The 26882-nt window shown below is 37.7% G+C and overlaps 1 protein-coding gene across 2 annotated transcripts; it reads right to left on the bottom strand.

The window, feature by feature from the left end:
• On the bottom strand, positions 1–26849 carry usp45 (ubiquitin specific peptidase 45). 2 transcript variants are annotated; one of them, XM_043260939.1, is made up of 18 exons: positions 26452–26842; positions 25571–25679; positions 25213–25382; positions 24294–24394; positions 23749–23849; positions 14809–14957; positions 13895–13990; positions 13648–13778; positions 8110–8197; positions 5470–5551; positions 5156–5247; positions 4880–4936; positions 4639–4767; positions 3565–4225; positions 2869–2966; positions 2472–2558; positions 2182–2323; positions 1–1293 (listed from the first exon to the last, which is right to left on the bottom strand). In XM_043260939.1, exons 2-18 carry the CDS (start codon positions 25671–25673, stop codon positions 1163–1165), a joined length of 2418 nt encoding a protein of 805 aa, XP_043116874.1. In that variant the 5' UTR covers positions 25674–25679; positions 26452–26842; the 3' UTR covers positions 1–1162. The 2 variants fall into 2 exon arrangements, 1 of the variants encoding a protein (XP_043116874.1); XR_006252802.1 differs by lacking the exons at positions 1–1293; positions 2182–2323; positions 2472–2558; ... (2 more) ...; positions 4639–4767; positions 4880–4936 and having other exon boundaries at positions 5193–5247; positions 13625–13778; positions 26452–26849.
• Between the last annotated feature and the right edge of the window lie 33 nt (positions 26850–26882).

The following is a 26882-nucleotide window of genomic DNA, read 5'->3' on the forward strand; positions in this document are numbered from 1 at the left end:
TTTTCTTCAACTAAATGTATTTAAATGATCATTTTAAATGATTTATAACTGGATTATGTTCACAAAATTCAAGCAAAAGAACAGCCTGAGGAACCCTGAAGCCTTATACACCACACAAATCTATGGTGTTACAATATCTGCCCGGTAAACAGAATAAATAGTATTGAACAAGATACATATTTTACATACAATTATGTATATTTCTAATCAGTATATACACAAACCGTTCTCTTTATACTCCTGTATGGATTGAATACTTTGCTAAAGACATGCAAAACAATCTCAGCCCTCATAAACCGTAGGCACTGATGTCGTTTCAAAAAACACGAGAAGAAATAATAATTTTCCACTCGTATTCATTTCAGAAATAGAAAAATTAGGCATGAGGCAAAGTCCAGGAATATTGCACTAACTCCTTAATAACTAGATACCGAGAAGTGTATCCAGGTTATAAATTCCTAAAACTTTACAGAGAGGGCCCATTTCTATCATTTGAACCAAGCTACATTCAAAAACATTAGTACTGATCAAGCAAACCAAAGTTAAATGTATTAACACAAAAATGAATGAAAATCAGCAAATTACAATTTATTATATTGTTGTCAAGTAAACCTTATACGAAATTCTCTCCAAATTGTCTGAATATTAAACTGTCTCCAAGTAAATGCTGACATGTTGTCTGCGTGTTCATATGTGTGCGTATGCGACTAGTTTGTGTGATCCAGTGCAGGATGGGACAGGTTTTAAACGGCTCTCAAAGCAACAGCTGCATACTGTGCAGTTTCCCTTTCACAACAGAGGTTACAGACTCTTTTGGCACAATTCTCTCTCTCATATCATATATTCTATACATATTTATCCTAAATTACTCTTTGGCAATTTCTCCTGCAAAGTGAACACCCCCCCCCAAAAAATGTTAAGCTGAAATATTAGCTGTAAAATTTAAATAACTTAAACTCGTAATATTATTTTACATCAATAATAAATGGCTCCCATTTTTAATTCAGATCACCTTGAGTGATGAATGAGCCATAAGACAGAGCTTTTAGTATATGGGATCCTACGTTAAAATACAGGGATATAGTCATGCAGTAAGTGCTCGCTGCCGATATTGCATTTTGCATTCGTCTGGATTATCTTTCATTCACGTGTCCGTCGGGATCTATAGGAGTTCTTCGTAGAAAAGTAAATAAGCTTGAGAGTTCAGCACTCTGGACTCCGGTACAGTCTGAACGTTGGTGTCGCTGACATACACCCACTGACCTTGTGGGGCTGAGCTGGCCTCTCTGGAACCTGAAAAACAGTGAGACGTTAGTATTCAGAGAAACATCCAGATTGTGTTGATAGTCAATTTAAAATAGTAAATTACAACTAAATTGAAATGTATTTAAAAAACAAGGGCTTCTGTATATGTAAAAGAACGCATGTAATAAACAATGCAATACTGTATGCAAAAAGGCACAGAGTAAGACGGGTTCAAATTCATGGTTGTGCATTTAACAAACACTGAAATTAATTGCGTATTAAGCAATGTGTAATTAGGTGTTTGGCAGAGTGGTCTACTTTTTTCTCTATTTTAAAGCTTTTTGTGATCGTTACATAAATGAAAATGACTTGCTCAAAACACCCAAGATCAATATTTTGATGCGAGAATCAATCCTCCTCATAATACAGAAACTAGTTACACATCCCAACTGATTTGACGTTTAATTTGCACTTTGGCCTTTTAGTCCTAAAAATAAAAGCACGAGAAAGGCAGCTCAAAAAAAAAAAAAAAAAAAGTGGACATAGACGCGAAATAAATTTTCAGCCCCTGCTTCCATTTAGTGACTCTTTTAAAGATTGTGTAGCCATCATTATCGCCAACAATTCCGTTTCAATCCGTTCACTGCAACAGTTTACTACCGCAGCTCTCCGTGGGCTTTTCACTCCGCTCTAAACACCGCTGAAAGGTATGCTCCTTGAGCAGAATGGAGAAGACGCATCTATAGATCATCAACAACAAACAAATCCCACTTGGCCTTTACTAAACAAGCCACATCCTCAAGGTTGCGGTCCAATGCCGAGAAGCAGACAACCCTTTGTTTACTCACAGGTTTTTCAGGCCTTTCAGAACCAGCTGCAAAAAAAAATGCATTGACGAGCACATGGAAACTATAAACTGCCTGGGCGGCTTTGTACCTGACTGGTTCCAGCGCTGCTCAGGTTTACGCTGGGGGGTGCGGACCTTCACGTAGGCCGCGTAGTGCCCACCTCGCATTGATCCACTGTGCTCCACAATGCCATACAAGCTGTACAACACACGCTCTCCTAACCCGAGATTCTGCCAAGCACATATACAAAATCAATACTGTATATATATATATATATATATATATATATATATATATATATATATATATATATATATATATATATATATATATATTATAAATCATTGGTCTTTAATGATATTTAGAACTAATCAGTACCTTACAAGTGGCTGAGCAGAAAGGTGCCAGGTCTAGCAAAAGAGGAAAGTCCACATGTCTATTAACTTTCCTCAGATTCATCCCAGCCTGCAAAGATAAAAAAAAAAAAACTCAATCAGTGTACCGCCACACAATGAAGCAGATAACGCATGACCTTGCTCGGATATATATTTCCCCCCAGAGTGTTCTTTTCTCCTTTTGAAGGTATGCTTGGTTAATAGGTTTGAACAACAACAATGGGCATTTCTTTAATTAAACTTTACATTTCGTGTCTGATGGTGATAATACATCTAGCAGCTGTGATTAACTATAAACTTGCTTAAATAACACAAAAAGTACTTATACAACAGAAATAATGAATGGAGGTTATAATGTAAGCAATGCTGAGGATTCAGACCTGGTGAAATCGTTTAAGGTGAAGAGTAACCACTGGAGGAAGTGCTGAGATGAGCATCTGTTTACGGGCACTGGTGTACACCTTCTCAGCCTTCTTATCTGAAACACACACAAACACAACATATGCTGATCTACATTTTTGCCTGTATTTCTGATCAGACATGTTTCTTTATTTCATTCACTCCTAAAGAATTTCTATTTCAATTTAGTGTTAGGGTTAGTTATCTTAGGGTGAATGAAGAAATTAATTTAGAAATTAAGGAAGGATGGCATACACACAGCTAGGTAAAAAAATATATATATATATATATATTTTTTATATTTAAAGCATATTATATTTAACTTCCTAAAATAACACTTAAAAATTTAATACTTTACATGATTTCAGACAGAATTAAAATGGGCACATTGGTATGTGTAAAATTCTTTGTTGATAAATTTCCCAAATCAAAATAGATTTGAGCAACTTCCAGAAATAACTTAAAATAAATGTAGTTTTGCTTAGCCTAAAAATATTCAATTTTTTAAAATGCAAAAATATAAATAAAAAAATACTATAAAAATAAAGAAATAAAATCCCAAACTTTTGAATGTTAATGTATGCAACTCTTTTTTTTTTTTTTTTTTTTTTTTTCCTAAGCAATGGTCAGTATATGCAACTATACTATATACATTTCACATGTGTGAGTAAACGTACCGCTCCTCTTCATCTGTCTTTGCCTTCTTTCAGTGCAGTTCTCACAGAGCAGTTTGTTGTTGCCCATCAGCAGCTCAACAGAGGTGAATTGATGCAGGCAGGACTGTACGGAGCACTCTTTAGAGCTGGGGGTGTAACTGTGACAGAGGGCTTGGAATGCCCCTTGATGGTGCTGACGGTCTCTCTCCCGGACCTCGGACGGTTCCTCTGGGCTGTGACTGACAGGTAGAGTGTCAGTGGAAGTGTGCACCAGGCCTAGCTTGGACACAGCACTGACGAGCTGCTCTACAGCGCCGCCCTGCTGAGGTCTAATGGAGACTAAAGAAGAGGGACTCGGGCTCAGGTTTGGTTTTAGACTTGGATTGTGTGCTGTTGAGGCTAAGGTCGTGGTGGTCGAAGCTCTATCCGATGCGCTGCTATGAGTGGACACAGATGGGATTCGTGGTGACCATTCGCTCTCGGAGGCCTCGCTGTCCGCATCGTTACTGCTGTCCTGCAGGTTGGAATCCTTCTCGCTGCAGTCTGATTGGCTGCCCATCGTATCTGCGCGGCAACTGGCCAGGCCACGTCCAGCCACACAGAGCTCCTCCTCTTGTCGGCTAGAAACTGAATCTGCGCCTCTGTCATCATGAGAAGCGGACGAATGGCGACCCTGCAGCTTCTATGTGCATTATTATACAAACAAACATAAAGTAATGTTAAAAACAATGAAGCAGGAAAACATATACACTACAACATGCAAGAAATTGATTAAAATCCCTTTGTAACTGTTCTAAAAATTGTAAAATGATTTTGACAGAAATATTAAGGAGCACAACTGGTTTCAACATTGAAAACAAGAAATGTTTCTTTGACGCTAAATATATTCAAATGTTTTCAGAAAGATTGTGTGACACTGAAAATTGGCTGTTTAAAATTCAGATTTTAATCACAGGAATAAATTTCAAACCTCAGGAATAAATGGCACTCTTTCAAGAACATTAAGAAATCCTATTATTTCAGACCACAGATTTTCAATGTTCATAGTGTATAAGAACTAATCAATGCCTCTCTTGTAAAACTGGCTCCACCTACCTGTCCACTCAACCTCCTGCTGTTTCTATTGGTTTGTGATTGGCCAGCTGATAAGTCATCATGGGAAGCCGGACCATCTTGCTCCCGCCCACTTTTCACTAGTCTACCAGGGTTCGTAGGCTTCGAGATCTGAGCAAGAAAAGTTACAAATCCAGAAAAGCAATCAATTAATTCAAGACAGTTTAGCACATTTAGTGAATGGACAGATTATTAAAGGCAAATAAAATGAAACAGGTCTTACTCTTTCCTCTATGATAGGAAGGGAAATGTCAATGAAGGCTTCCTTCACTGTTGAAATCTAGAGCATATAAACATGACACATACTACTATTAGGAGTCACAGTGTTATTAAAATAAATATTATATAAAACAAACATCAAATTGTATAAAATTAAAAGGTGTATATTTTAAATTCAATTCATATGTACACATTTACAAAATTGTATATTGTAACAAAATGTGTGCATGCATGCATGCATATATATATATATATATATATACAAAAGATAAATTCTTACATGTTCACATTCTTCACACATTATGGTGCTGGTCAGCTCTCCAACAAAAATGCGATCGACAAAATTCATTTTCACTCCTTCCTTCCCATAAGCTGTAGAACATATTAGAATTGCTATATGTAATACACGATACTTTTATGCTATATAAAAGGACATTCAAACTGCTCAACACAATTAATAGATCCTTTTTAAAATGATCCTTTCAGGTGAATAGTGTCATTATATTTTGAATCTTGTGAACACAAGCTGTCACTAGATGGCAATATTGTTCTGAATGATGTGAAATCCAGATGACGGAAACATAGACTGATCACCCTTCACTTGTCGTTTGGTCTCCTCGTCAGCTGTCTTTTCCGTGGGGTTGTTAAAGGCTTTGAGGATGCCTGCTTTAATGCGCTGTCAATGTAAACACAATGTGATGCCACTTTGTTAGATAATGAAGCTCAAACAGTTGCTGTCACAAAAAGCTCCTTTTATCATGCTCAAAATAATAGAGGCACAGGAAAGGTCTCACAGCTTGTATCTTTTAATAATAAAGAATTTACGTTTCAAGTAAACAACAAAAAAAAGAAGAAAAAAAAAACTAAATGTGAAAAATTACTTGGATTTGACATCTATAAACAAATCAAATAAGTCATGGCCGTTTTCCTCTTCAGACTTTAAACTCTTCACCCTTGGATGTGTTTTTTTTTTTTTTTTTCCTCAGGTTTTTGTTGTGGTAAACAAACTAAAGCAATCGCAAGGCCAAGAACATGTGTACATGATGAAAAGTAAGTGCGCTCTTCACATATTATACACAGCAGTACATTCGCATTGTATATTCCATTGTGTGTGGGTGGGAATAAAGACTTGTGAAGACGAGTGTCCCTGTGGTCTTAATGAGAGGTGACATGGTCAGTGACTGTGTTTGTGAGAGAGCTGTTAGAAGACACAGTCACAGTATAGCACCAATCAATAGATAATTGGCCGTGGTGGCGATGTCTGTGGGGCTCGACCAGTCTCCCCCACTGTCCCGTACCCACGCTCAGGACGGGCTATTTAGGTCAAAAGCCTGGTTAATCCCACTCCTTCAGCTACTCAACCCCCCCCAAATGCCCATCTGTGTCGAACCCTGCTGCAACACACACTAATTAATCACACAAACCTTAAAATAACTAGGCCACCACACTCTCAAGAAGTTGAGCTCACTTGAGCACCCCATTCTTAGCGGTTTTATTCAACAGCTAATTGGTGATAATTCAGTGATATTAATTAGCATATTGTGACCAGGGATCCTATTGGCTAATCTGCATAAATATTGTGGTGTCCATGTTTGGTGACTCGCTAAAGGGGTCTCAGCTCCACCGCACGCTGTAGGTGAGAGATGGGGCATTTTGATGAACGCTTTTTTATAAAACAAGCATAACAATGTTGATTGTAACCAACTATTTTTAAATTCAACTAGATAATGCTTTTAAAATGTAATTTATTACTGCTATGCAAAGCTGAATTTTCATTACTCTAGTCTTCAGTGTCACATGATCCTTCAGAAATCATTCTAATATGCTGATTCGGTGCTTTAGAAACATTCATCATCATAAATGTTAAAAACAGCGGTGCATTCTTATATATTTTTTCAAATTGTATTTTTTTCCAGAATTTTTGTAGTATATATATATATATATATATATATATATATATATATATATATATATATATATATATATACAACATTATAAATATTCATTTCAGCTTTTGATTATTTTAATGCAAAAAAACGTGCATGTGTGGTTTACGAGGACACTGCCAGTGTCCCTGAAATTCCAATTTCATTATATATATAAAAAAAAAAAAAAAAAAAAAGTAAATGTTTTTTTTTTTTTTTTTTTTTTTTAAATGCACAAACTTTCCTGTACAGTGTAGGGCAATAGAACATACAGTTTGTAGAGTATAGAAATCATTACACCTATGTAGAATCCTCATAAACTACAAATACCAATGTGTATGTGTGTGTGCCTAAAAGTACATAATACATGCTGTCTGTGAATTTAAAGAAGTATGCAATATTGAGGAACATATAAACCAGATTGTTTCTTGTTTTCTCCCCCTCAGCCACCCTTAAGTATGGAGGGAGGGAGGGAGGTGGGTACGGTCCATCACAAAGCCTCAACAAGCAGCTGACTGTTTCCCAGGATGCACAATGAGGCCAGTCGCGCCACTTGCAAGGTTCCTAAGTGGCACAACTGTCCACATTCACAAGTCTGAATGGGCCTGGCTGGCCCTGGGGCTCATCGCCTGATGCTGCACCCGCTTTCTTAGGGCAGTTAGAGCCACTGGTGGGGTTGTGTGGGTCTTGGCCCCTAGCACCACCGCATTAAAAGACCCACAAGAAGACAAGAAACACTCTATCAAAACTACTATGCATCTGCCCAAAAGAGGTCATCGTCCCACCGTCAGTTTGCAAATGCAGACTGGTATAGTTTATATATGCAGTGAGGATGACTGAGGGCATAACACTAAGAACAAGACCCCCTGTGGACCTGATAATAATATTCATTTAGGCCACTCCAGTGGAAACAGGACAATGCATAACCAGGGTGTTAAACTCTACCACCTTACACTAAGTATAAACACTTATTTAAAAAAAAAATAAAAGCTAGGGAGCGCACACTCATCCATTTAGATTTTTTATTATTATTATGTATTATTCACCACATTATTATTATATTAATGATAACTATATTAACTGTTATTAACTAACTATTATTGTATTATTTATAAACTGAATATGGCCTTAAAACAAGTTTCAGCTTCCCCTTCAAAAAGACAATAATATGCACAATACTGCCAGGTCTACATGATGATCTCAACTGACCATTTGTAATCATATTGCATGAGATGAATTCAAAGCTACTCTTTGAATAATAATAAAAAAAAAAAAAATTACACATTTTCTAAATGAATATTGCACTCACCTTTGTCTCCTCCACCCTCATGGAGTCCAGGAGGTAATGCAGCAATTCCTGACTGTCCTGTTGCTGGTAACCCTTGAAGCGAGGGGCCCTGAATACACACCCAGACACATACACACACACACACACACACACACACACACACAAAAGAAAGAGAATGAGATTTCCTGTCACACAAACACATTGGCACAAGTGTAAATACATCCAAAGGGACAAAAGGAGCCAAAGCCACGCAAACACCAATTAGCCACACACAAAAAGCAATCAGCAGCATATAGACGAGTAAAGATGAGAGAAGAATGGACATAATCTTCTCTCAAGGCCTTTTCTCTGATGCTGCTCGAGGTGACTCTCGCTGTCTCTCGGGAGGTTTCAGGATCTTAGCGACAGCTATTATTTTTCCCTGACAACTTTCATTCACTTTTCATTTCATCATTCAACCTGCTGAGGTCGGTCACACACACGCAGCCACACATACGCTTTCACACACAAACAGATATATAAAGATAGTCAGACCTTTCACCAATTCTCTCATTCTACTGAATTAGAAATCCAAGATTGGAATTTATTTAAGATTTCAAAGAACTAAAAAATGAAATTAAATATCCAAAAATGGAGCCTGTAAGTATTCAATTTCCACATTTTAATATGTGAAGAACCACCTTATACAACAAAGACATTTTAGAGTGATTATATATCAGCTTTGCTCACTGCTGATGTGTAATTTCATTTGATTCTGCTAGGCTGATAAGTTTAGGTTATTACATACACACACACACTTATATTTAATGCACATTTAAAGCCACATGCTCAGAATAGCAGAAATTACAGACATGTAAAGAACAGAAACAGATAAAATAACGCTAAATGTTCCAGACTGGAGGACAGTGGCACTGTGGAGATATGTTTGTCCTTCCTCCTAGCTAACCCTATGGTAAATCTAGCGGAAAAACATGTTGGGCGTTTAGGAAACAACTCCTTATAATCTCTGCTGGGTAGCCCAGGCCAGATGTGGGCCAGCTGTGGGCAACATATGGGCGTTTGAAGCCGGCCCTGCATCAACCTGTTGTGCATTGAGGCTGGATAGCTGGTCAAGATGATGGGAAGGCCATTTGGTCTGGTGATGAACCCAAGGGTAAAGGGGCAAGTCAAGGTGTTAGGTCGGGTTGGGAACGCCTGAGGCTGTCCAGATGCTCATCAATGATTTTGCTATTACCTGCTAAGAGAGCAAGCACTGTATTTGTGAGGGCAGGCTGGGTGAGTGAATGTCCCGGCAGGACAGATAGTCAGGCAGTCTGGAACACCTCTACCGCGGGCTGATGAGTTTTGACGTTCTGTGACCGGAGTGCATTTAAGAAAGTCCAGCCACCTGCTTCTAGCACAGGTCACGAGCGGGAGGTCTGGAGAAACGGTTTCCCTTCCCTTTCTTTTTCTCACTGCTTCTCTTCTTATCAGCACAACTGTTCAGTAACATCATGTATGGAGAACTTCAAGCATAAAAATATCACAGCAGCCTACAGTGGAGTTCAAAGGTCTGTGACCATTTTAAAATCCAGAAAAACTGAGCAGCTATTCGAATTTAATATATTTATTATTATTTATTATTAATATACACCGTAGTTCAATAGTCTGGGGTCAATAAGATTTATTATTTTATGTATTTAGTTACATTTATAAAGAATTGTTTTTTCAGCAATGATACATTAGAAATGACAGTAAAGACTTACATTTAATAAATAAATGCGCTGTTCTGAATAATTTCTCAAGGACCATGTAACACTGAAGCCAACAGGGCATACTTTTTTTTATTATTAAAATATGAATTCATTCTTTTTAACTGCAGTAATATTACATTTTTTTTTATAAATTATTTTACTCACAAAAAAGCAGCATGGTTACACCAAGAGACTCTTTTTCACCCAAATTACATTATTATTATATTTTTCATTAATACTGTTATGGTGATCTCATCATCATTTGTAATAACAGAAACTAAATTTTAACCCCACTTTGTACTCATAGTAGAAACTGACTACTACTTTGTTATGAGTGATCATTATGTTTTAGTATCTCTCTAGATATCCAAATCTGCTAGTGTCAAAGTCAAACTAGCCTTTTGGTAAGAGGTTCAAACAGCAAGCGGATTAGGCTGGTACAAGCACAGCACGAGCTGCAGAAGGACAGGAACAGAGTGAATGTGTTCTGGAGGGAAGCTGACGGGTGAGACGGGCTCCAGTGGGAGAGGTGGGAGAGACTGAGAATGTTCTGGAAGCTCATTCCACTGGAAGAGAAGGCTGAAGGAGCCTGTAGCGGTGCACCCAATATGGCCCTGCCACAGACGGACAGCTGTAACCACTAACACAATTAACAGCGGATGAGTTAGTACCAGACGCTAGGCAGCCCCAGCACAATGCTGCAATGCACACAAGCATACTACATCAGTCCAATATAAAACACTCCAATACATGCATCTGACTCTGAGCACAAAACATACAGATCTGAGACTAAATCCATCTCAAAATCTAGCAAGTAAATGCCATGATCACCTCAAATATCAGCAGCACAATAGATCACTAAATGAAACATGAAATAAAATTATCATTTAAATTTCAAATTTATCTATTAAACCATTTTAGTGGTTCTCAATCTTTTTGATTTCAAATATCTCTATTGTCCACAGCAATATCTGAAGGCCCCCCTCGTGTAGACTTATTTCCACTGGTTCATCTGCTGTAAATGACAAAGTTTTGTTTTTAAAATAGTTTTTTAAATTACAGAAACTAGTATTGAGCATATATAAATTATAAATCACATTCCAGAATTAAGAGATTTTTTATTCAAAATCACTCTTTTATTCAAAATGACTTTTACAGATGTTATCAAGACGAAACAAATACGTTTACTTGCATAATAAAATATTGTCATGGCATACCTAGACAAAATTATATATATTTTTAATAAAAATGTGTATTGTGTTTTTAGATTTTATTTCATTACATTTACATTGCATTTAGAAATTACACTTTTAAAAATAAGCCATTTCATTCTTATCAAGGAAACCTTAGACCTTTAAAAGGAGGCAACTTTTTTTTAATGGTGTGATTTTAACTTTGTGCTTTTTAGGTGCTTTTTGAAGTCATCTTAAAGTCCTCTTTAAAGTTTGCAAAGGCCCTCTAGTGGGGCCAGGCCTGTTGAATTAGAATCACAAAATTATTTGATATGTACTTATGCAGCAAACAAAACAAAACTCACTAATCACTTCCATTCTACTACCCTTTACATTGGTCATGTCTGGGTTTATTTTGTTTAAAAAGAAAGAAAAACCTGTAAACCATACATTAACCTTCGCATAAAGACAGAAGAACTAAATGCAAAGAATTCTGACTCAGAAACCTAACAAACATCAGGTAATAAATTACAAATATCTGAAACTCGCTGTCCTTGCTCTTCTGAAAAAGAACAAAGCTAAAGCTAAACAGCAAAAAAAAAACAGGTCAAATATTTTTATTCCAAGAACCAACCTTCTGAAAACGTATAACCTGTAATCTTCTCAGTTTTGAATTCCATAAAGTGATTAGTAAAGAGGGAGAAAATTTATGAGATATGAGAACCAAAATAACAGCCAATGTAACTAGAGCTTATTATTTCACATTGCCAACTCGCACAACCAGAACATCCTTGAAAGTGCTGTAACTGGAACCCGTGCATATGTGCTTGAATCTCTGCACTAACAAACGCAAGTTCCATTCCACCTCAATGCGAAGTATGCAAAAGGTCCGAGACACAAAATTCTAACACAAAATGAAGTGTAGTTACAGAAAGCGGACAAGATAAGGACATCTGGGCTCAGGGTCACTGTGTGTGTGTTTACAGGCTGGGACGCTCCCTAGCACCAGGAGCAGGGAATGCTGCTGACTGCTCTCTGGACCGCTGCTGGCGCTGGTGCTGCTCAGATCTGTCCAGCTGGCAGCGAGACCTGGCCCTCGATCAACCATGCCAATAGCACTCAGCTGTGTAACACACACAAACACACACAGGCTACTTGTTCTTCACCCATTTTATGGTTGGTGTTCATCCCACCTTCAAAAACACTGTCCTTTAAAGCGTGATGTCTCAAAAGGTGCCATTCTGCCACATTGTCCAAAATAGCAAACGTACAAGATGGTGTTCAAGATGGCGCAGTAGTTCAAGTACCCCATCAGACCAACAGCTGTGACCCGTAGTTTGCCAGTCAACAAATGCATTAAACAAACTGGATCTTCCCTGTCAAGGACATGCTGGATCGCACAAGCGCGCGCACACACATTAGAAGGCCTTCACTTGACCCTATGAGCCACTGCTCTGGAGTGCTGAAAATGTGGGTCCACTGTGCAGAGAGGGAACCACATTAAAGGTGTATCTGAGGCAGAGAAATTCTGTGTTTAAAGGGCTCAAGACTTGTGCTTTTATTATTTAAATACGTTGCTTGAGGTTTACTTAGTAAAAAAAGTAAATAAATAAGTATTTGTAGAAATTATTATTTTTCAACCCTCATTCTGAAACAGTCTTTGAAATGAACTATTTTTAATTGGTGGTTCCTTTAAGGCTGTTATGATTGGCTAACATCATTGCATAGGAAACATTATAAATGCTAGGGTGACCATACGTCCTCTTTTACCTGAAGATGTCCTGTTTAAGTTAAAACTGCGCATGGCCGGTTTCTAAATCTCCCTAAATGTCTGGGATTTGGAGCTTTGCTTCCTTTGCCCTTTTTATTAACCATTCATTTAAATCACTTTGGATGCAGCTTGTGTTGGATGCACGGTTGCCAAATCCAATTGGGGTGATTTTAAACTGCTGCGGTGGGTTAATGTTCTCCCGTGGGTTAAAGGTTAGAAATACTGCATAAATTAAATTATGTAAAATATGTGTGTGTGTATATATATTTGTATGTGTAGTACATATAAAAGACATGGGGCAGATGAAGAAAAAGTGAAAGAGAATGTGATGAAAGTGTCCTTTTTCAGTATATTTTATCTTTATCACAATTAAGACTATTCATAGAGGTTTACTTTTCATTGGGTGTGTTAACTCTTTTCAAAGCACTGTACACATTTTATGCATTCATAATGACTGATGTGTTTGTGCACAAATGAATTAGTGCGCTTAAGGCTGAGATGATGCCAGGTGAGCAGAACGCACATGTACACATATGCAAACCCACAGGTCTGATAAAGGCACAGTACCTGAGTTAAATATCACAGAAGCACCAGAGAGACACCCAACTGCCTGGCAGGCTCCTGTCTGAGCCACCCAACCATTCAGCACGATCAAACAACGTTTAAACAACAGCCAGTGAACCGTTCAGCCTGTATGCAGCATTAAAAAAATAAAAAATCAACCCCTGAGAGCAGAGTTCCAACCAGCTTAGGTTTAAAACAGAAGCTTAAAACCGCTTGGAGTACAGCGACGATCAATTAGCCATGATTAGATTTGGTGACTCACAGAGCTATCAGACACTTTCATAATGTATATTTACACATGGCAGCAGGGTAGACATACTTCTGGCAGAGCTGGTTGAAAAGGATCTTGGGGGAGACAGGCCCTTTCCCAGGTTCCTTCATGCTTTGTAGGAAAAGGAACATGGCTGAGGTGAGGGGTTCTGGGCTGGGCAACGTCACCGTTAATGGCCCCTGTGAGAAAGCATAGCACTCGTATCACATCTTACACAAAGACCAGTGAAGCACTTTGCATGAGTGAGATCATGAAAGAGACGGGACTAGTCCAGTGCATGATAGTTTGACCCTACCAAGTTAGTCTCAGCAGAGGGGCAAATCTTCATTTTATGTCCCTTCTCCTTGACATCTTGAATCAGGTCATTCAGCATGTGGGTCTGGGAGAGATTCTAAACCAAAACACACAAACAACTTACAATATCTCTGTTTTTCAAGCATCACAAGTGTTTTCATAATTGATAATAAGAACTGTTTCTTGAGCACCAAATTATAATGATTTAAAGGCTGGAATACCATGACACTGAAGACTGGAAGACCTTAAGAGACTTCTTTAAAAAACGCAAACAAACATATACTCACATACATATAGACATATACTGTATATTCATACATTTTATATTTAAATATAATTATGTTACATAAAATAACCCCCATATAGCGTACATGCATCACCTCGTGGCAGATCTATACAGGTGGAGATGGGGAAGGTGGTAGGTTTCTGAAGCAGGCTGCCAACTGCTGCAGCAGACACTAGTCATATATTTGAATGTTGAGCAGTGAGCAAACTGGCTACTGATACAGGAAAAAGCAGAATCAACTGTGCCATGTCATAATGTGGTCAATTAATTCAGAATGAGCTATACCTATGCCAAAATTCTTCATATAGACACAGTCAATTTGTTCACTGCATTTAATTTATATCCTTGTAATTATTGGATTTTTTGAGGGTTTTCTTTTGTAAACTGTTTTAATTCAAGATTGATCTGAAGTGTACCTATTCAAATAAGCATGTCCATCTGAAACTAGCAAGAATAAGGTGTGACCACAAATGTGAAGGGGCAGCTTTTGTGACTTTTCCGCATAATATATCTAAATTAATTTGTGGAACTAGCCCAGATTATAAACCAGCTGGCTTCCACCAACGCATACAGAACTGACACGCACCAAAAGTTAGGTGATTGATGTGCGCTCTTGAACATGACTTTACCTGCATCACAGCATTGAAGAAGCAGGTGTTACCCAGGTTGTTGATGCCCTTGACTGGGATAAGTGTGCTATTCACTGGAGTCTTCCCTCTCTGAGTGTCCACATACTCAGTGGGTTCCTCTCTGAGTCTGATAATTTTTGAGCTTGTTCCTAAAAAGAACATAAAATATAAAAAGAATATATGTTAACAAATTTTAGTTTAGGACAATATTTAATAAAGCAGGTAATCTACATTCAAAAACATTTGACTGCAATTAAGAAAAGAGGAGAGCTTGACTTAAACTTTAATTTTGTGAAACGAAAACCGTTCTTCTGTTATGTGAAGATCTGGACTGGGCCTGGTCCCAGTGTGTGCCTGATTTTCTGCAGCAGAAATGGGTTAACATGCTGGGTAGCAGCTGGGAGAGGCTGCAGATGACAGCTGGATAAAACTACGCTGGTTAGGGAGCAGGGAACAAGCCCAGCTGCTCCCCGCTACTGCCATGACTCTGCGGGAGATTCTTGGCCCAAGCGGCTAAACACAAAGCCCGCAGAGAGAGAAAGATAGAGTTTTTCTACACAAAAAAGCAAAACTCCAGAGAAATGACGGGTGCACTGCCTTCAACACTCAGGAGACATGAAAGCAACCTGCATGATAATTCAGAGCGAGCAGTCGGTCTTGCAAATAGCTCTCAGCCCCTCAGAAGACACTGACTATTGCACACATACTTAAAAAAATGTCACAAATTGTAACAAATTAATTTAATATCAACTTTAGCTTTTTTTGTATTTTTTTTCAGTATTGTGTACCATCTTTCACCATCCAATAAATATACATTTTATATTATACAATGTGTATTCAAACTCTAAATAAATATGTTAATTAGATTATGGTAATTTAAAAGGAATTCTCAATTTTGTTACACAAATCTGATGGAAAATGGTGCGTAAAGAGTAGATATCATTTATTCAATGACAGACAGAATACAAAAAGCCAGGTAAGAATAAACTTTCAGAATATAATCATATTTATTAAAAAAACTATGTCCCATTTAATTTTCTTTATCTTAAATGAGAGAAAACACACCAGTTCCAAGGTCAGAAATCTCCAAATGATTGGAACAGGGTGAAATAGGGTGAATATTGAATATTTTACACATATTGTGACAGCTCTTAACTTAGCCTTCAAAAGACATTATCTTTTATTTGCATAAACCAACTATCTACATGTTTTCACTGTTGAAAGAAATAAAAACAGCTGCAACTCAGTGAATAGTGTGGACTACATATACACAACAGAATTTTACCTGTGATTTTTGTATTTTAAATTTTTTAAGTTTTAATTGATGGACCTGATGTCGAACTGGGTGGTGGCCTTTAGCAACAAAGCACTGGACAAGCCTTAACAAAACACTGAATCCATGAATGACTCTGGACCCTTCTTTCTTATTTTTATATTTACTGGCACCATTTGTGAAGGAGAGCACAAGTGTTCTGTCAAATTAAGCATTAATGAACAGCTACAAGCACCCAAGGCACTGAGAATGAGAAAGAAAGTCAGCATGGTGCTGCTTGCCGCTACTAAATATTGCTATTTACACTCTTTTGTAGTTCTTATGCATAACTAAGAGTGAGAAAACAAATGTACAAATGTAGTATTAAGAACAAAAGCAGCCTTAAGCTTATATTAGCTCAGAATAAACTTAATATTAATTATGAATGTATTTTAAAAAATGGTATTAGCAATGCAACAAACAGGACTGAAAACCTGCACTGCCAATCAAAGAATTCCAGCTAATTTGAGTTCAAATGTAGTTTTCTAATTATATTTGCTAGAGACACTAGTGTACTGTATTCATGTAATGTGCTTCAAATAGTTTCAAAATGACCCGAAGTAATTCATATCATATAGATGAGTGCAGGTTTTGTACGTATCTACAGCTTGTTCTGCCCTCAAGTGGAATAATATGCCTTATTCTTGTGTCCCAATTGGTTTATTCTTGCATGAATGATTTCTGTTTAGAAAGTGGATAAAATTAGTTGTTGCTTGCCTTAGTGTGCATTGATTTCTCCTGAACTCTACCTCCTGTTGGAAAGATCTACAAAGAGGACAATATACATTGACAAGCTGTAAACAACACGGATTATGATGCCTTGGAGGTCATCTTTTAGACAAACTACACAAAACCAAAGCACTTATATGCATGTCCCTTTAACATTCTTGTGCATCCAAAGGAATCGAAACTACTACTACTACTACAAAAAAAAGGCACGTCAGGCTGTTGAATGCCTGTACAGATGGGGGATGTTTCTACATGTCAGCCTTTGACAAATCTCTGCCGAATAATACCAGGGGTCTTCATAAACGCACCTAAGCTTACACACAGATTCTCTCAAAGATTTCAAGGCCGCAATATAAACTCTTAAATTCAGACAATTAGTACCAAGGCATATGGTGGGCTGGAAAAGTAATTTCTTAAATGAGGAAAGCAACTAAAACGTCTCGAGTTATCTTTCAGGTTGAACTGACATTGCCGCCCCAGGATCACATTATTTAGCCCCCTTCTGAATCCATATTGTCACACTGCCACATCTGAGAAAAAAAACCCAAGGTCAATCCATGTTCTCCAATTGAGGAAGTAAATTGGATTTCCTTCGTACAACAATGCTCTCCGGAGCTGCCCCGAACGTTATGCAGATCCAGACACACTTATTGTACAAACTGGCCCAGAATTAAGCCTTGTTCAGAAAAAAAATCCATTAAAATCTGAAGTGGGCAGCTTCTGTGCCCTTCCGATTTTCTCACAGGGGTTAATCAGGCATCAAAACAATAGACTGGAGTGCTGCTATTCCTAAGTGGGGCCAAAAGCATCTGGAGCACTACACGGAAACATCTGGAAGTTTATCTGTGTCCATACAGCCATTCGGGAGGGAGCCCATATGTCCAGGAACACTGCGGTGCAAACAAGTGTGGACAAGAGGGACGCACAGCTCATACAATGAGCAAACAGGAGAATGAGTGAGTGTGATGGCAATAAGGTACTTTTGCTTCTTGTCGGTCCCATTTTTTGAACAGACCAGGAGAATAAATGTGCGATGTGGGAATGCTTATGCAGTTACATCGCATCTGGGCCCACTGATCAAGGTAAACAATGTTCAGAGAGCCATCTGCCAGGATGGCAGAGAAGGAGATACGTGGAGGGGACTGGGGCGGGGGGCATAGTGCCCTGAACAAGCATATGGAAAAACAGATTTTTCCTCTCCCTGCAGCAGTTAGCGAAGGCAAATGTCAGCATGCACCACGGCCATGCTTGACTGTCCTGCACTCGGCACCACCACCTGGCTCTCCTTGCTCAGCCACCGAATATGGGCAGGAGTGACACTGTGGAGCATGTCCCCGGGGCAGCCTAAACGATCAGCGTTCCACTCCTCCCCAGCCAGCTCTTTACAAAACGCACAAGTGCCAAAATGAATGTGGTTTCCTGTTAACTGTGTTAAAAAGATCTTTCATAAGCGATGAGAAACCCTTTACATTTTTTTTTTACCAGCCCTGAAATTATTGTGTGAAAAATATATATTTATTAACAATAACAACAGTGCATCCTAATATGTTATTCTATTCAGTCTAAAAACAAAACACTAAAACTAAACTCAACTGCTAAAAGATACAAGGAAATTTAATCACCAAAAAATATTTTTTTAAAGAATGATAAATAGACATTCATTCTGTGATTAGCTGAATATTGTATTGAATATTATTACTGGTTTAAAAAAATACTTTGTTAGAAGAAAAAGGTAATCCTGATGTTAATATAGGAAAAGTAATTATGACCAGATTAAACATCTAATAAGTCAAAATAGATGAAAAAAATCATCTTTATATCATCTGAGCAGCTTAGACATGATGCTAAATATTTTAAAGATATTTTTATGTTTATTGCAAGAAATTCATAGAAGCTTGAAACGACATGAGGGTGGGAAAATAGCCCATAGACAACCTAGGCAAGACCACACCAACAGAAGCAATTATTTACAACCTGTTTTATACACATCCAAAGGTCATAAAAGTGGCACCACTATTCATTGGTGCTTGAGGAAAAGCATTGAAACAAGTGTCACAAAACTAACAAGCGTTGCAGTAGAGAACTTGCCAAGAAGAGTCAAGCACAGACTTATAGAAATGAATGCGCTGAACATGTACACATATTCAAAATCTTCCCTTTTTTCTCATAAAGTGAAGGACAGCTCTCCTCAGGCTGAAGACAGCAAGCAGTCATGAGGAAGGCCGAGCAACACCAAATGTCTTATTAATTTGTTAATTTGTTGTGGCCATGGGGCATGAAAACCGTGCTTCATTGCCATCTGAGGCCAAGGGTATCCAACGTCTTGATTCTTTCATGCACACACATGATACACACACACACACACACACACACACACACACACATACATTTATATATATATATAAATGTGCTGTTCTCGTTGGCCCTGGATTGACCTAAATAGAAGAGCATTCTTCCACCCGAGGCTTACCATCCTTAGTAATCAACAAGACTTAGGCGTAAAACCCTCAACATTGGCAAATTAAAATGTAAAATAAGGTTAAAAAAAACATAAAAAAGTGCACATCAAATAAAGGTTAATGAGTTTCAATGAATTCAATCAAGATTAAGTTAAAAAAAGTGAACCAGTAAAGAAAAAATTTGTAGACATTTATTTGACTATTGAAAGTACAGCTGCGCTGGCATTAAAATTCTGGGGGCTAATTATTTTAAAAAATGTGTATGAAATATTTCATGAAAAATAATTAGAAAAAAAATTTACTAATGACACTTGTGAAAATGTGTAAATCCTACAGGTGAAGTTACCTTAAGCAAGCATTAAATCACTGAAAAAGCAATCTAAAGGTAAAAATACGGACAACAAAAATTACAATGACAAATTAAGAAAAAATTATAGGTGTATCCATCCAAATAGGGACGTGTAAACCAATATTGGAATAGATCGCAATCAGCTTAAAGTCTGTGTGAACCGGAAGTTTGTGACCGATTTTACTTCGGTATTGTGAAGAACTTCTAGGAGAAACAAAATACTGATTAAGTAAAGTAGACGGCGTGGCTTGATTTTTCTACTGCGAATTGATTGGATGTAGTAAAGCAGACTATTCAGAAATGAACACTGACAGTTGGAGGGGCGTGGTTAAGGAGGTCCTACTCATGCCCAAGCAGTCAAACTGATGTCATCAGAGAAGGCCCGGCATTTAAGAGGGGAGGAGTATTTTTACGGCATAAATTAAAGAGTTTTTTGGGAGGAATTTACTTTGCACAGATAAACTGTTCTCCACAAAAATAGCAATGTGAGCTAATCAATTAAATAGTCAATTTTACTTTAACAGTAATAGCATGTGCAGTGGCAGCCTCCCCCGGGTCCTGAAGCCCTGCTCTGTACGGAGTTTTATTTTACGTAAGGAGCGCTGGTGGTCTACTTGTAATAAAATGTAAAAAACACAGATAAAATTTAGACTGCGTTTATGATTAAATAAAGTAGTAACTGATGTCATGAAACCATGAATATGTTTGGATTAAAAAGTTCACAAGCTATAGCTTATGACAAAAAATAAAATCGCAAACCTGACATACTGACTTATTAATGTAATGTTACAAGCTCTAAAAAGACTGTATTTTTTTTTTTAATTTAAAGCAGTGACCAAATATAGTTTATTCATAGTTATTTTTAAAGCTCAATGTACTGTTACTATAGACGTTTTAATTCTAACAAATATGTTCCTGTTTAAAACTAACCCAAAGTAAGCATTATTTGTTTATAGGTTTTCACACAGGAGAGCCTTTGTGTTGTTTTCAAGCAAAAAGATATCGGTATCAACTATCAAGCAAAACGAGTTGAAAAATATCGGCACATCGGATATCAGCAAAGATCCAATATTGTGCTTCCCTACTTCGAGTGCTTAGCTGTTTTAGAAACCACAATGGATTACAAAAGAGACTCTGAGTACAAGATACAATTCTACAATAATTTGAATATTATCCACTTAGATTGTTTACAACTGTGTTTAGAAAATTAAAAAATGAATAAAAACAAGTAATGTAAAGCAAACTAAATTTGAACCCTCATCTCATGAAATATGAAATGAGACTGAAAAATCAATAAGAAAAAATGAAGACTCAACTGTTGCATGTGCCAGCCTCTGATGCCTATTGAAGCAAAAACATTTTAATTTCCTCAAACAAAGCCTTCCCAGCTGTGTTTCAAGCACAAGCCTGGCTCTCTGAGGTCAAGTCTCTTTCTACCAAGACTCTGGTACTTGAGCTGAAGGCCTTTTTGGTGAGAGAGCGCAGTTAATAGATTTTCTTTCTTCTCCCTGCTGTTGTTGTGGAAAACTATTATGGATTCTGGAAAATTCTTGCTGGGGCTCTTTTGTGTCATGGGTCTATGAGAAAAAGCGAACACAACAACAGGCTGAATCTAAAAAAAAAAAACCCTGGCCTTCAAATATTGCAGAAATGCAATTTCACCAGCTCCTCTATGCCAGCGCCAGTCCATTTCGCAGCCACAATGGCTGCCCGTTTCTCCCTCATTTAGTCGGCTCACCAGGAACAATGAGCATAAAAGAATGGCAACAGGTAATTTAAAGAGCTAGGTAAGAAGGATGTGGGCAGGAGGTGGCCCAACTCTGGCCAAATACCACAGACCACCACCAGCTACCTTCTAGTCCTCACCAAAAGAAAAATCACCAAGTGTGCAACGGTTTTTCCCTTTTCTGTCTTCGAGTTTATTGGCTCAGAGTTTATCAGACTTGAGTGGACAGAGAATATATACAATTATCATCTGGCAAACACCAAGATGTTTGAACATGCTCAAGGCCATGCTTAGTCTGTTTGACTCTCTCTGGAGTGGACTGTTAAAAAAAAAAAAAAAAAAAGAAAAAGTTGGTTCCCAAGCGTGGTTGCGAAGTAACTGGGTTTCGCGTTCATACGTTTGAAGCGAATGTGACAACACAGCTATTTCACAAGCAAAAAAAGTTCTTCTCACAAAATCCACCGCCTTTTAACAGCTGAGGATGCAAGCTGGAAACAAGCTGCTCCTCCTGAAGAAAACGAGACCCTCTCTCTGAAGCTGACAGCGAGAGACGAGGAATCATGGGAGATGTGGCAGGGCAGGGGGAGGAGCAAAGCTCAGGATCTGATCTCCACACAGCTGCAGTTGTTCTTCAGGGAATCCGACCGGGGAGCACCACTCAAGCGCCTAATGCCATTAATGAGCGCAGCCGTGCGGCAGTAACGGAATTGGAGCGCAGCTTCTCCAGCAAGAGCCTGGCTGCCCCAGGAGTGGCGATCGACCAGTTAGGCTGGGTTTAAATGAGCTAAACTTCTCTACACCAGAGCGTCAGGGCAGGGACAGGGACAGAAACGGATTCAATGACTGTTAAGTATCATGCAAGGACAAGGTGGTAGCATATTTCACAGCTATGTGAAATTTTATACACTAGCTTTTGCTGATCACTGAAAAGAGAAATGAGAATTGTAACAGACATTGGGCTATTACTGTCAAAGTCAGATGGAGAAAGTGTCTGCAAAGTTTGCATACCAGAGAATACAAGTTCATTTTTATGTTTATAGGTGAATCTCAAATAAAACAATGACAGACAGCTATTACTGTATTTAAATTAAAGTAATTAAGATTGTTTTCTCACAACAATCACTTCACAAATACAGCACATGATCACAGTCTATTGAGTTGATCACCATAATCTCAACCAGGCTTTACTCTAACTTGCAAGAACCAATATACAGGTCATAATTCAACACTTTTGATCAATTGTCCTTGTTGAATAAAAGCATTGATTCCTTCAAAATATATTCCCGAGCACAAACATCTGAACTATAGTGTCTTCCTAAATAATTTTTATGATAATTATTCACATTATAATGCAAACAATATTGCTTATACATATTGTTTAAATGCTTTATTTTCTTAAATATTAATAGAAATTCCTCCTTTATAATATAATATTTTTTCTTCTAATTTTGGAGTGAAATATGACCCACAAAACAGATTCATACATAACAGCAGTTATGGACCTGATGATCTTGAAAACAACTACCTCTGAGACTAGCACTGCTGTAAGATATGACAAGACTAGTAAAAAGATAAATAACTGAGAAAACGCTTCATTGTTTGAGTTTTTTGCTTCTCAATTTACGTGTGTAAAGTACCTTCATCGTGCATCCAAAGCAGCATTGCTGCTAGAGCTCTAGGTGGAGCCAGGGAGCTGCTGTTATGGCAGAAATCAGTCAGCCAATTACACCTGGGTAACAGCTTGTGATTGTAGCATCACAAATTTTAATACATCGCTTATGAGGTGCTGTTTAGAAATGTATTGTGCGGAATGATCAATTTTAAATAAAGTATGAGAGGTGTGAAAAGTCAAAAGTGAGACAAAATAACCTAGCAATTTATTTACTAAGGAGAATGATCCAAGGTTAACTATTTGCTACAATCGACACTTCATTTAAGTGAATACAGAAGAGGACATTGAAGAAAACTAAAGAAGTTTTTTTTTTGCCTGTCAAATATCACAGTGCTTTGAGGTTGCCTAAAGACCGTGTGATGAAATGCATGTCCCCTCATTGTATCTGGTAAACTAAAAACCAGTGATCCCGGGACAAAGGTCAATGACTGACAGATGTGCCAACATGGCATTGCTGTGCACAGAGAAACAATGAGGAGCTTCTAAAAGAGCCATTTAAAAGAAACCAGCTCTTATTTGAGCTCCCTACAGGACTGGAAAACAAGGTGATGTTTTTGTTTTAATCTTTAAAGAAGAGTCAGCCTCTATCAATGACAAATCTCCATGAATGACTGCCACTACTATACGCGGATGAAAAAAAGACGCATTTTTTTATGATTAAAGATAAAGTCACAATTCTGCTTATTTTCCAACCTGAGGTGGCCTTTGCTGAGTGCTTTTGCAGGAAATCCAGAGTCTGAGCCAGCGCTTTCTTATTACAGTGTGTGGAGAGCTCTTCCTTACATTCAAAACACCTGTTAAAGAAGAACAAAAACGAACATCATGATGTTGTACATCAATTAGGCCTTTCATGTGTTTTACAAAAGAGAATGCACTGCTTTTCAAAAGTTTGAGATCCATAAAGAATTACATGAGCATTTTTCAAGGCACATTCATTTGATCAACTAAAAATAACTAATTTCTATTTTAATAGATTTTAAAATGCAATTTATTTCTACTTTTTTTTTTATTATCAATTATGAAACCAGTCATGCTGCTTAATATTTTTGTTGAAACTGTGATGAACAGAAAACTTTAGAAGCACAGAATTTATTTGAAAACAATAGTAACAATGTAAATGTTTCACTGTCACTTTTGATCAATTTAAGCAACTTTGTTCTTTCCTTAACATTTTGATATATGGTGTTCTTTCATTGCACAAGGATGAATAATCATGAACACCAGCTGATGTTTCCTACCATGCTTTCCATGTACTGAGGCTGATGGTTATACAGTGAGAGTCAGAGTGATGAGCTTGCTGGTGTTTTGTGGAATGCTGAGTTTCAGCCTGGTTACAACCCTGAAAGTGAGAGACACAATAGTGAGGTTATCATATAATACCATTAACTGAAGAAAAGAAATTAACACGTTTTAGTACAATTCCTCCTCTTCGGGATCAAGCACGGTTAATCAAACTTAATAGACCTTTTTTTACACTATCAAATCAAGGCCAAACAAACCTCTGTCACGTTCCCAAATTTGTGGTCGCGGTTTAAATGAACCACACAAAAACTGTGGGCAAAAGGCAAAGGAAACAGTAGGGACACTTCAATTACTTTTAGAAACTGCTGTGTGACCAGGGGTCAGAGAATAATATGTCCTTTTATGCATAGGCCTAATAAAACTTAATTATTTGGTTTTAAAACTTGCACTACCCAACTGCCACTGCTGTGTCTTAGGCCAGCCTACAGTTTTTATTACCACTTTTTACAACACTGTTCACTATTATTATTCATTTAAATTAATCAAGAGAGAAAGTAAAAGACTTTTACATGGTTAAAAAAAAATTATGTTGAATAAATGCTGTTATTTTTTTAACACTGATAGTAATAAAACATATTTCTCGAGCACCAGCCCATTATAATAAAGTGATACCTAAATAATCATGTGACTGGAATCTGTACTAATGATCACTAAAAATTCAGCAGTTAACACAGGTATGATTTACATTTTAAATTACATTAAAATAGACAACAGTTATATTTTATCTTAGAGCAAATTGTCTATATGCCAGTCAAGTTTTTGAGAAATATTATACCAAAAATATTTGAGAAACAATAGCAAAACTGCCTAAATTGTAACAAAACACATTGCTGCTGCAGAATGAGAAGATCTCACCTGGAACCCACACTTGAGGCACATAAGGATGTCATGTGCTCCTGCTGGTTCTCCCTCATGCATGTTCCTCTCTTTGAGGCAATCGGAGCACACCGACCACAGACTGCCCGTCACTGCCTTCTTCACTGAGCTGAGGTCCACAGCCCTGCTCACATGCTGGCATGTCAACCCTAGATGGCATCCAAATATACGCCTTTACTGTAGTTTACAATTATGCAAGCATTGGGGAAACCCACAACTTCATGCATGGTAGATCCTTAATGTCTGATAAACGCTTATATGGGATTTTTTAAACGAGCAGCAAGCATCCCATTAATAACGTAGTGGAATGAGAAAATACATTGAAACCTTTCCTTACCGCCAACCTCGTCGGATGAGTCTTCATCGCGAGGCTTCTTTGGCTTGTTAGACCGCTTTGTCATGTCTGCGGTTTTTAAAGAGAAGGGGTCTTTCAGCCGCATTTGTATCTAGGAAAAAAGTCACTCACTAAGTATGAGAGCCCATAGCACAGTTAAAATTGTGTTTCTGAAGCCTAAAACACTGAACATTATCATACGACACATGAGCGGGAGTCAGAGTTCATTATAGGGTCTTGGCAAGCTTCCACAAAATTATTTTTAATTTAAAAGAATTATATTAAAGCAAGTCATTGTCATTAAAAGGCTAAAGCTTTTAAACCATTTACAAAATCCACTACTAGGCTAAAATAATACATAACTAAAAGGCAAAAAAAAAAAAAAAAAAATACTCTGAATTTCCCCTCAATTTTAGTACTTTTTTACTGAAAAACATAGTTTTAAAATTGTAATTTATAACAACGCACTCCTGAGTATGGTTCCTTTCCATCTCAGCGGGCAGACAATGCAGTCACTATCAGTCCTATTAAAACCACATGTATACTGTACCAAAGAGGACAGCATTTCAATACAACTTCGATAAGGAAAGTCCCCAGTACAACCATTAACTAGACCTGACGAATCAGGAAGTGAGAGTAATAAAGACATACAGGGGAATAAGTTATTAGCTCAGCCACTGCAAAACAAAAAAAAAAAAAGCAAACAACACCACGACACCTGAGACTTGCCCAGGTAACTGATACAAGAACTGACAGCAGGAGCCGGCTGCTAAAGGCCTTTGCTTCTTTTGGTAAGTCAGATCTGTTTATAGCACAATGTTGCTCCAGAAGAGTGGCTATAAACATCAAATGGTCTTTGGCTTACAGTAATAAACCCCGCTCACCCTGTTTATGGTCCCCTCCTCTCCAGGCTCACTACCAAAGCGAACGTCAGTTGTCAAGTGGCCAGGTGGAAGAGCGAAGATGATAACTTACATATGCTTCCAAGTTTATAAATACGGAATAATTTCAGACTGTAGTTTTGGCGTTCGGATCTAACACTTCGACAATCGGAAATCGTGTAATCCCGAGACGCAGGTAATATTCTGGTGAACAGAGTTTGTCCGCGTATTTGGTGGCATTTGGAGAAGAACAGAAAGCACAAGTATCACATGTGTCACGTGGCCTCATCCTCATCGACGCACTACGGATACTTGTATGGCCAAACTCGTTTGTATATCTACTGTTATTGAAAAAGAGCTGTTTTACTAGTGCTGTGGGGTTTTGTTTTTTAACGTAAGCGCAATATTTATGTTAAATATAATATAGAAATGGA

The sequence above is a fragment of the Puntigrus tetrazona genome, chromosome 16, assembly GCF_018831695.1.
Source record: "Puntigrus tetrazona isolate hp1 chromosome 16, ASM1883169v1, whole genome shotgun sequence".
Lineage (NCBI taxonomy): Eukaryota > Metazoa > Chordata > Actinopteri > Cypriniformes > Cyprinidae > Puntigrus > Puntigrus tetrazona.

Excerpts from the sequence above, each read along its gene's own strand:
- usp45 (XM_043260939.1), bottom strand. The coding sequence starts at position 25,673 with ATGCGGCTGAAAGACCCCTTCTCTTTAAAAACCGCAGACATGACAAAG. Across the intron at positions 2,559-2,868 it reads ACCTTAAACGATTTCACCAG|GCTGGGATGAATCTGAGGAA; the intron begins GTCTGAATCCTC and ends TTATCTTTGCAG. Across the intron at positions 1,294-2,181 it reads GCAGCGCTGGAACCAGTCAG|GTTCCAGAGAGGCCAGCTCA; the intron begins GTACAAAGCCGC and ends ACTGTTTTTCAG.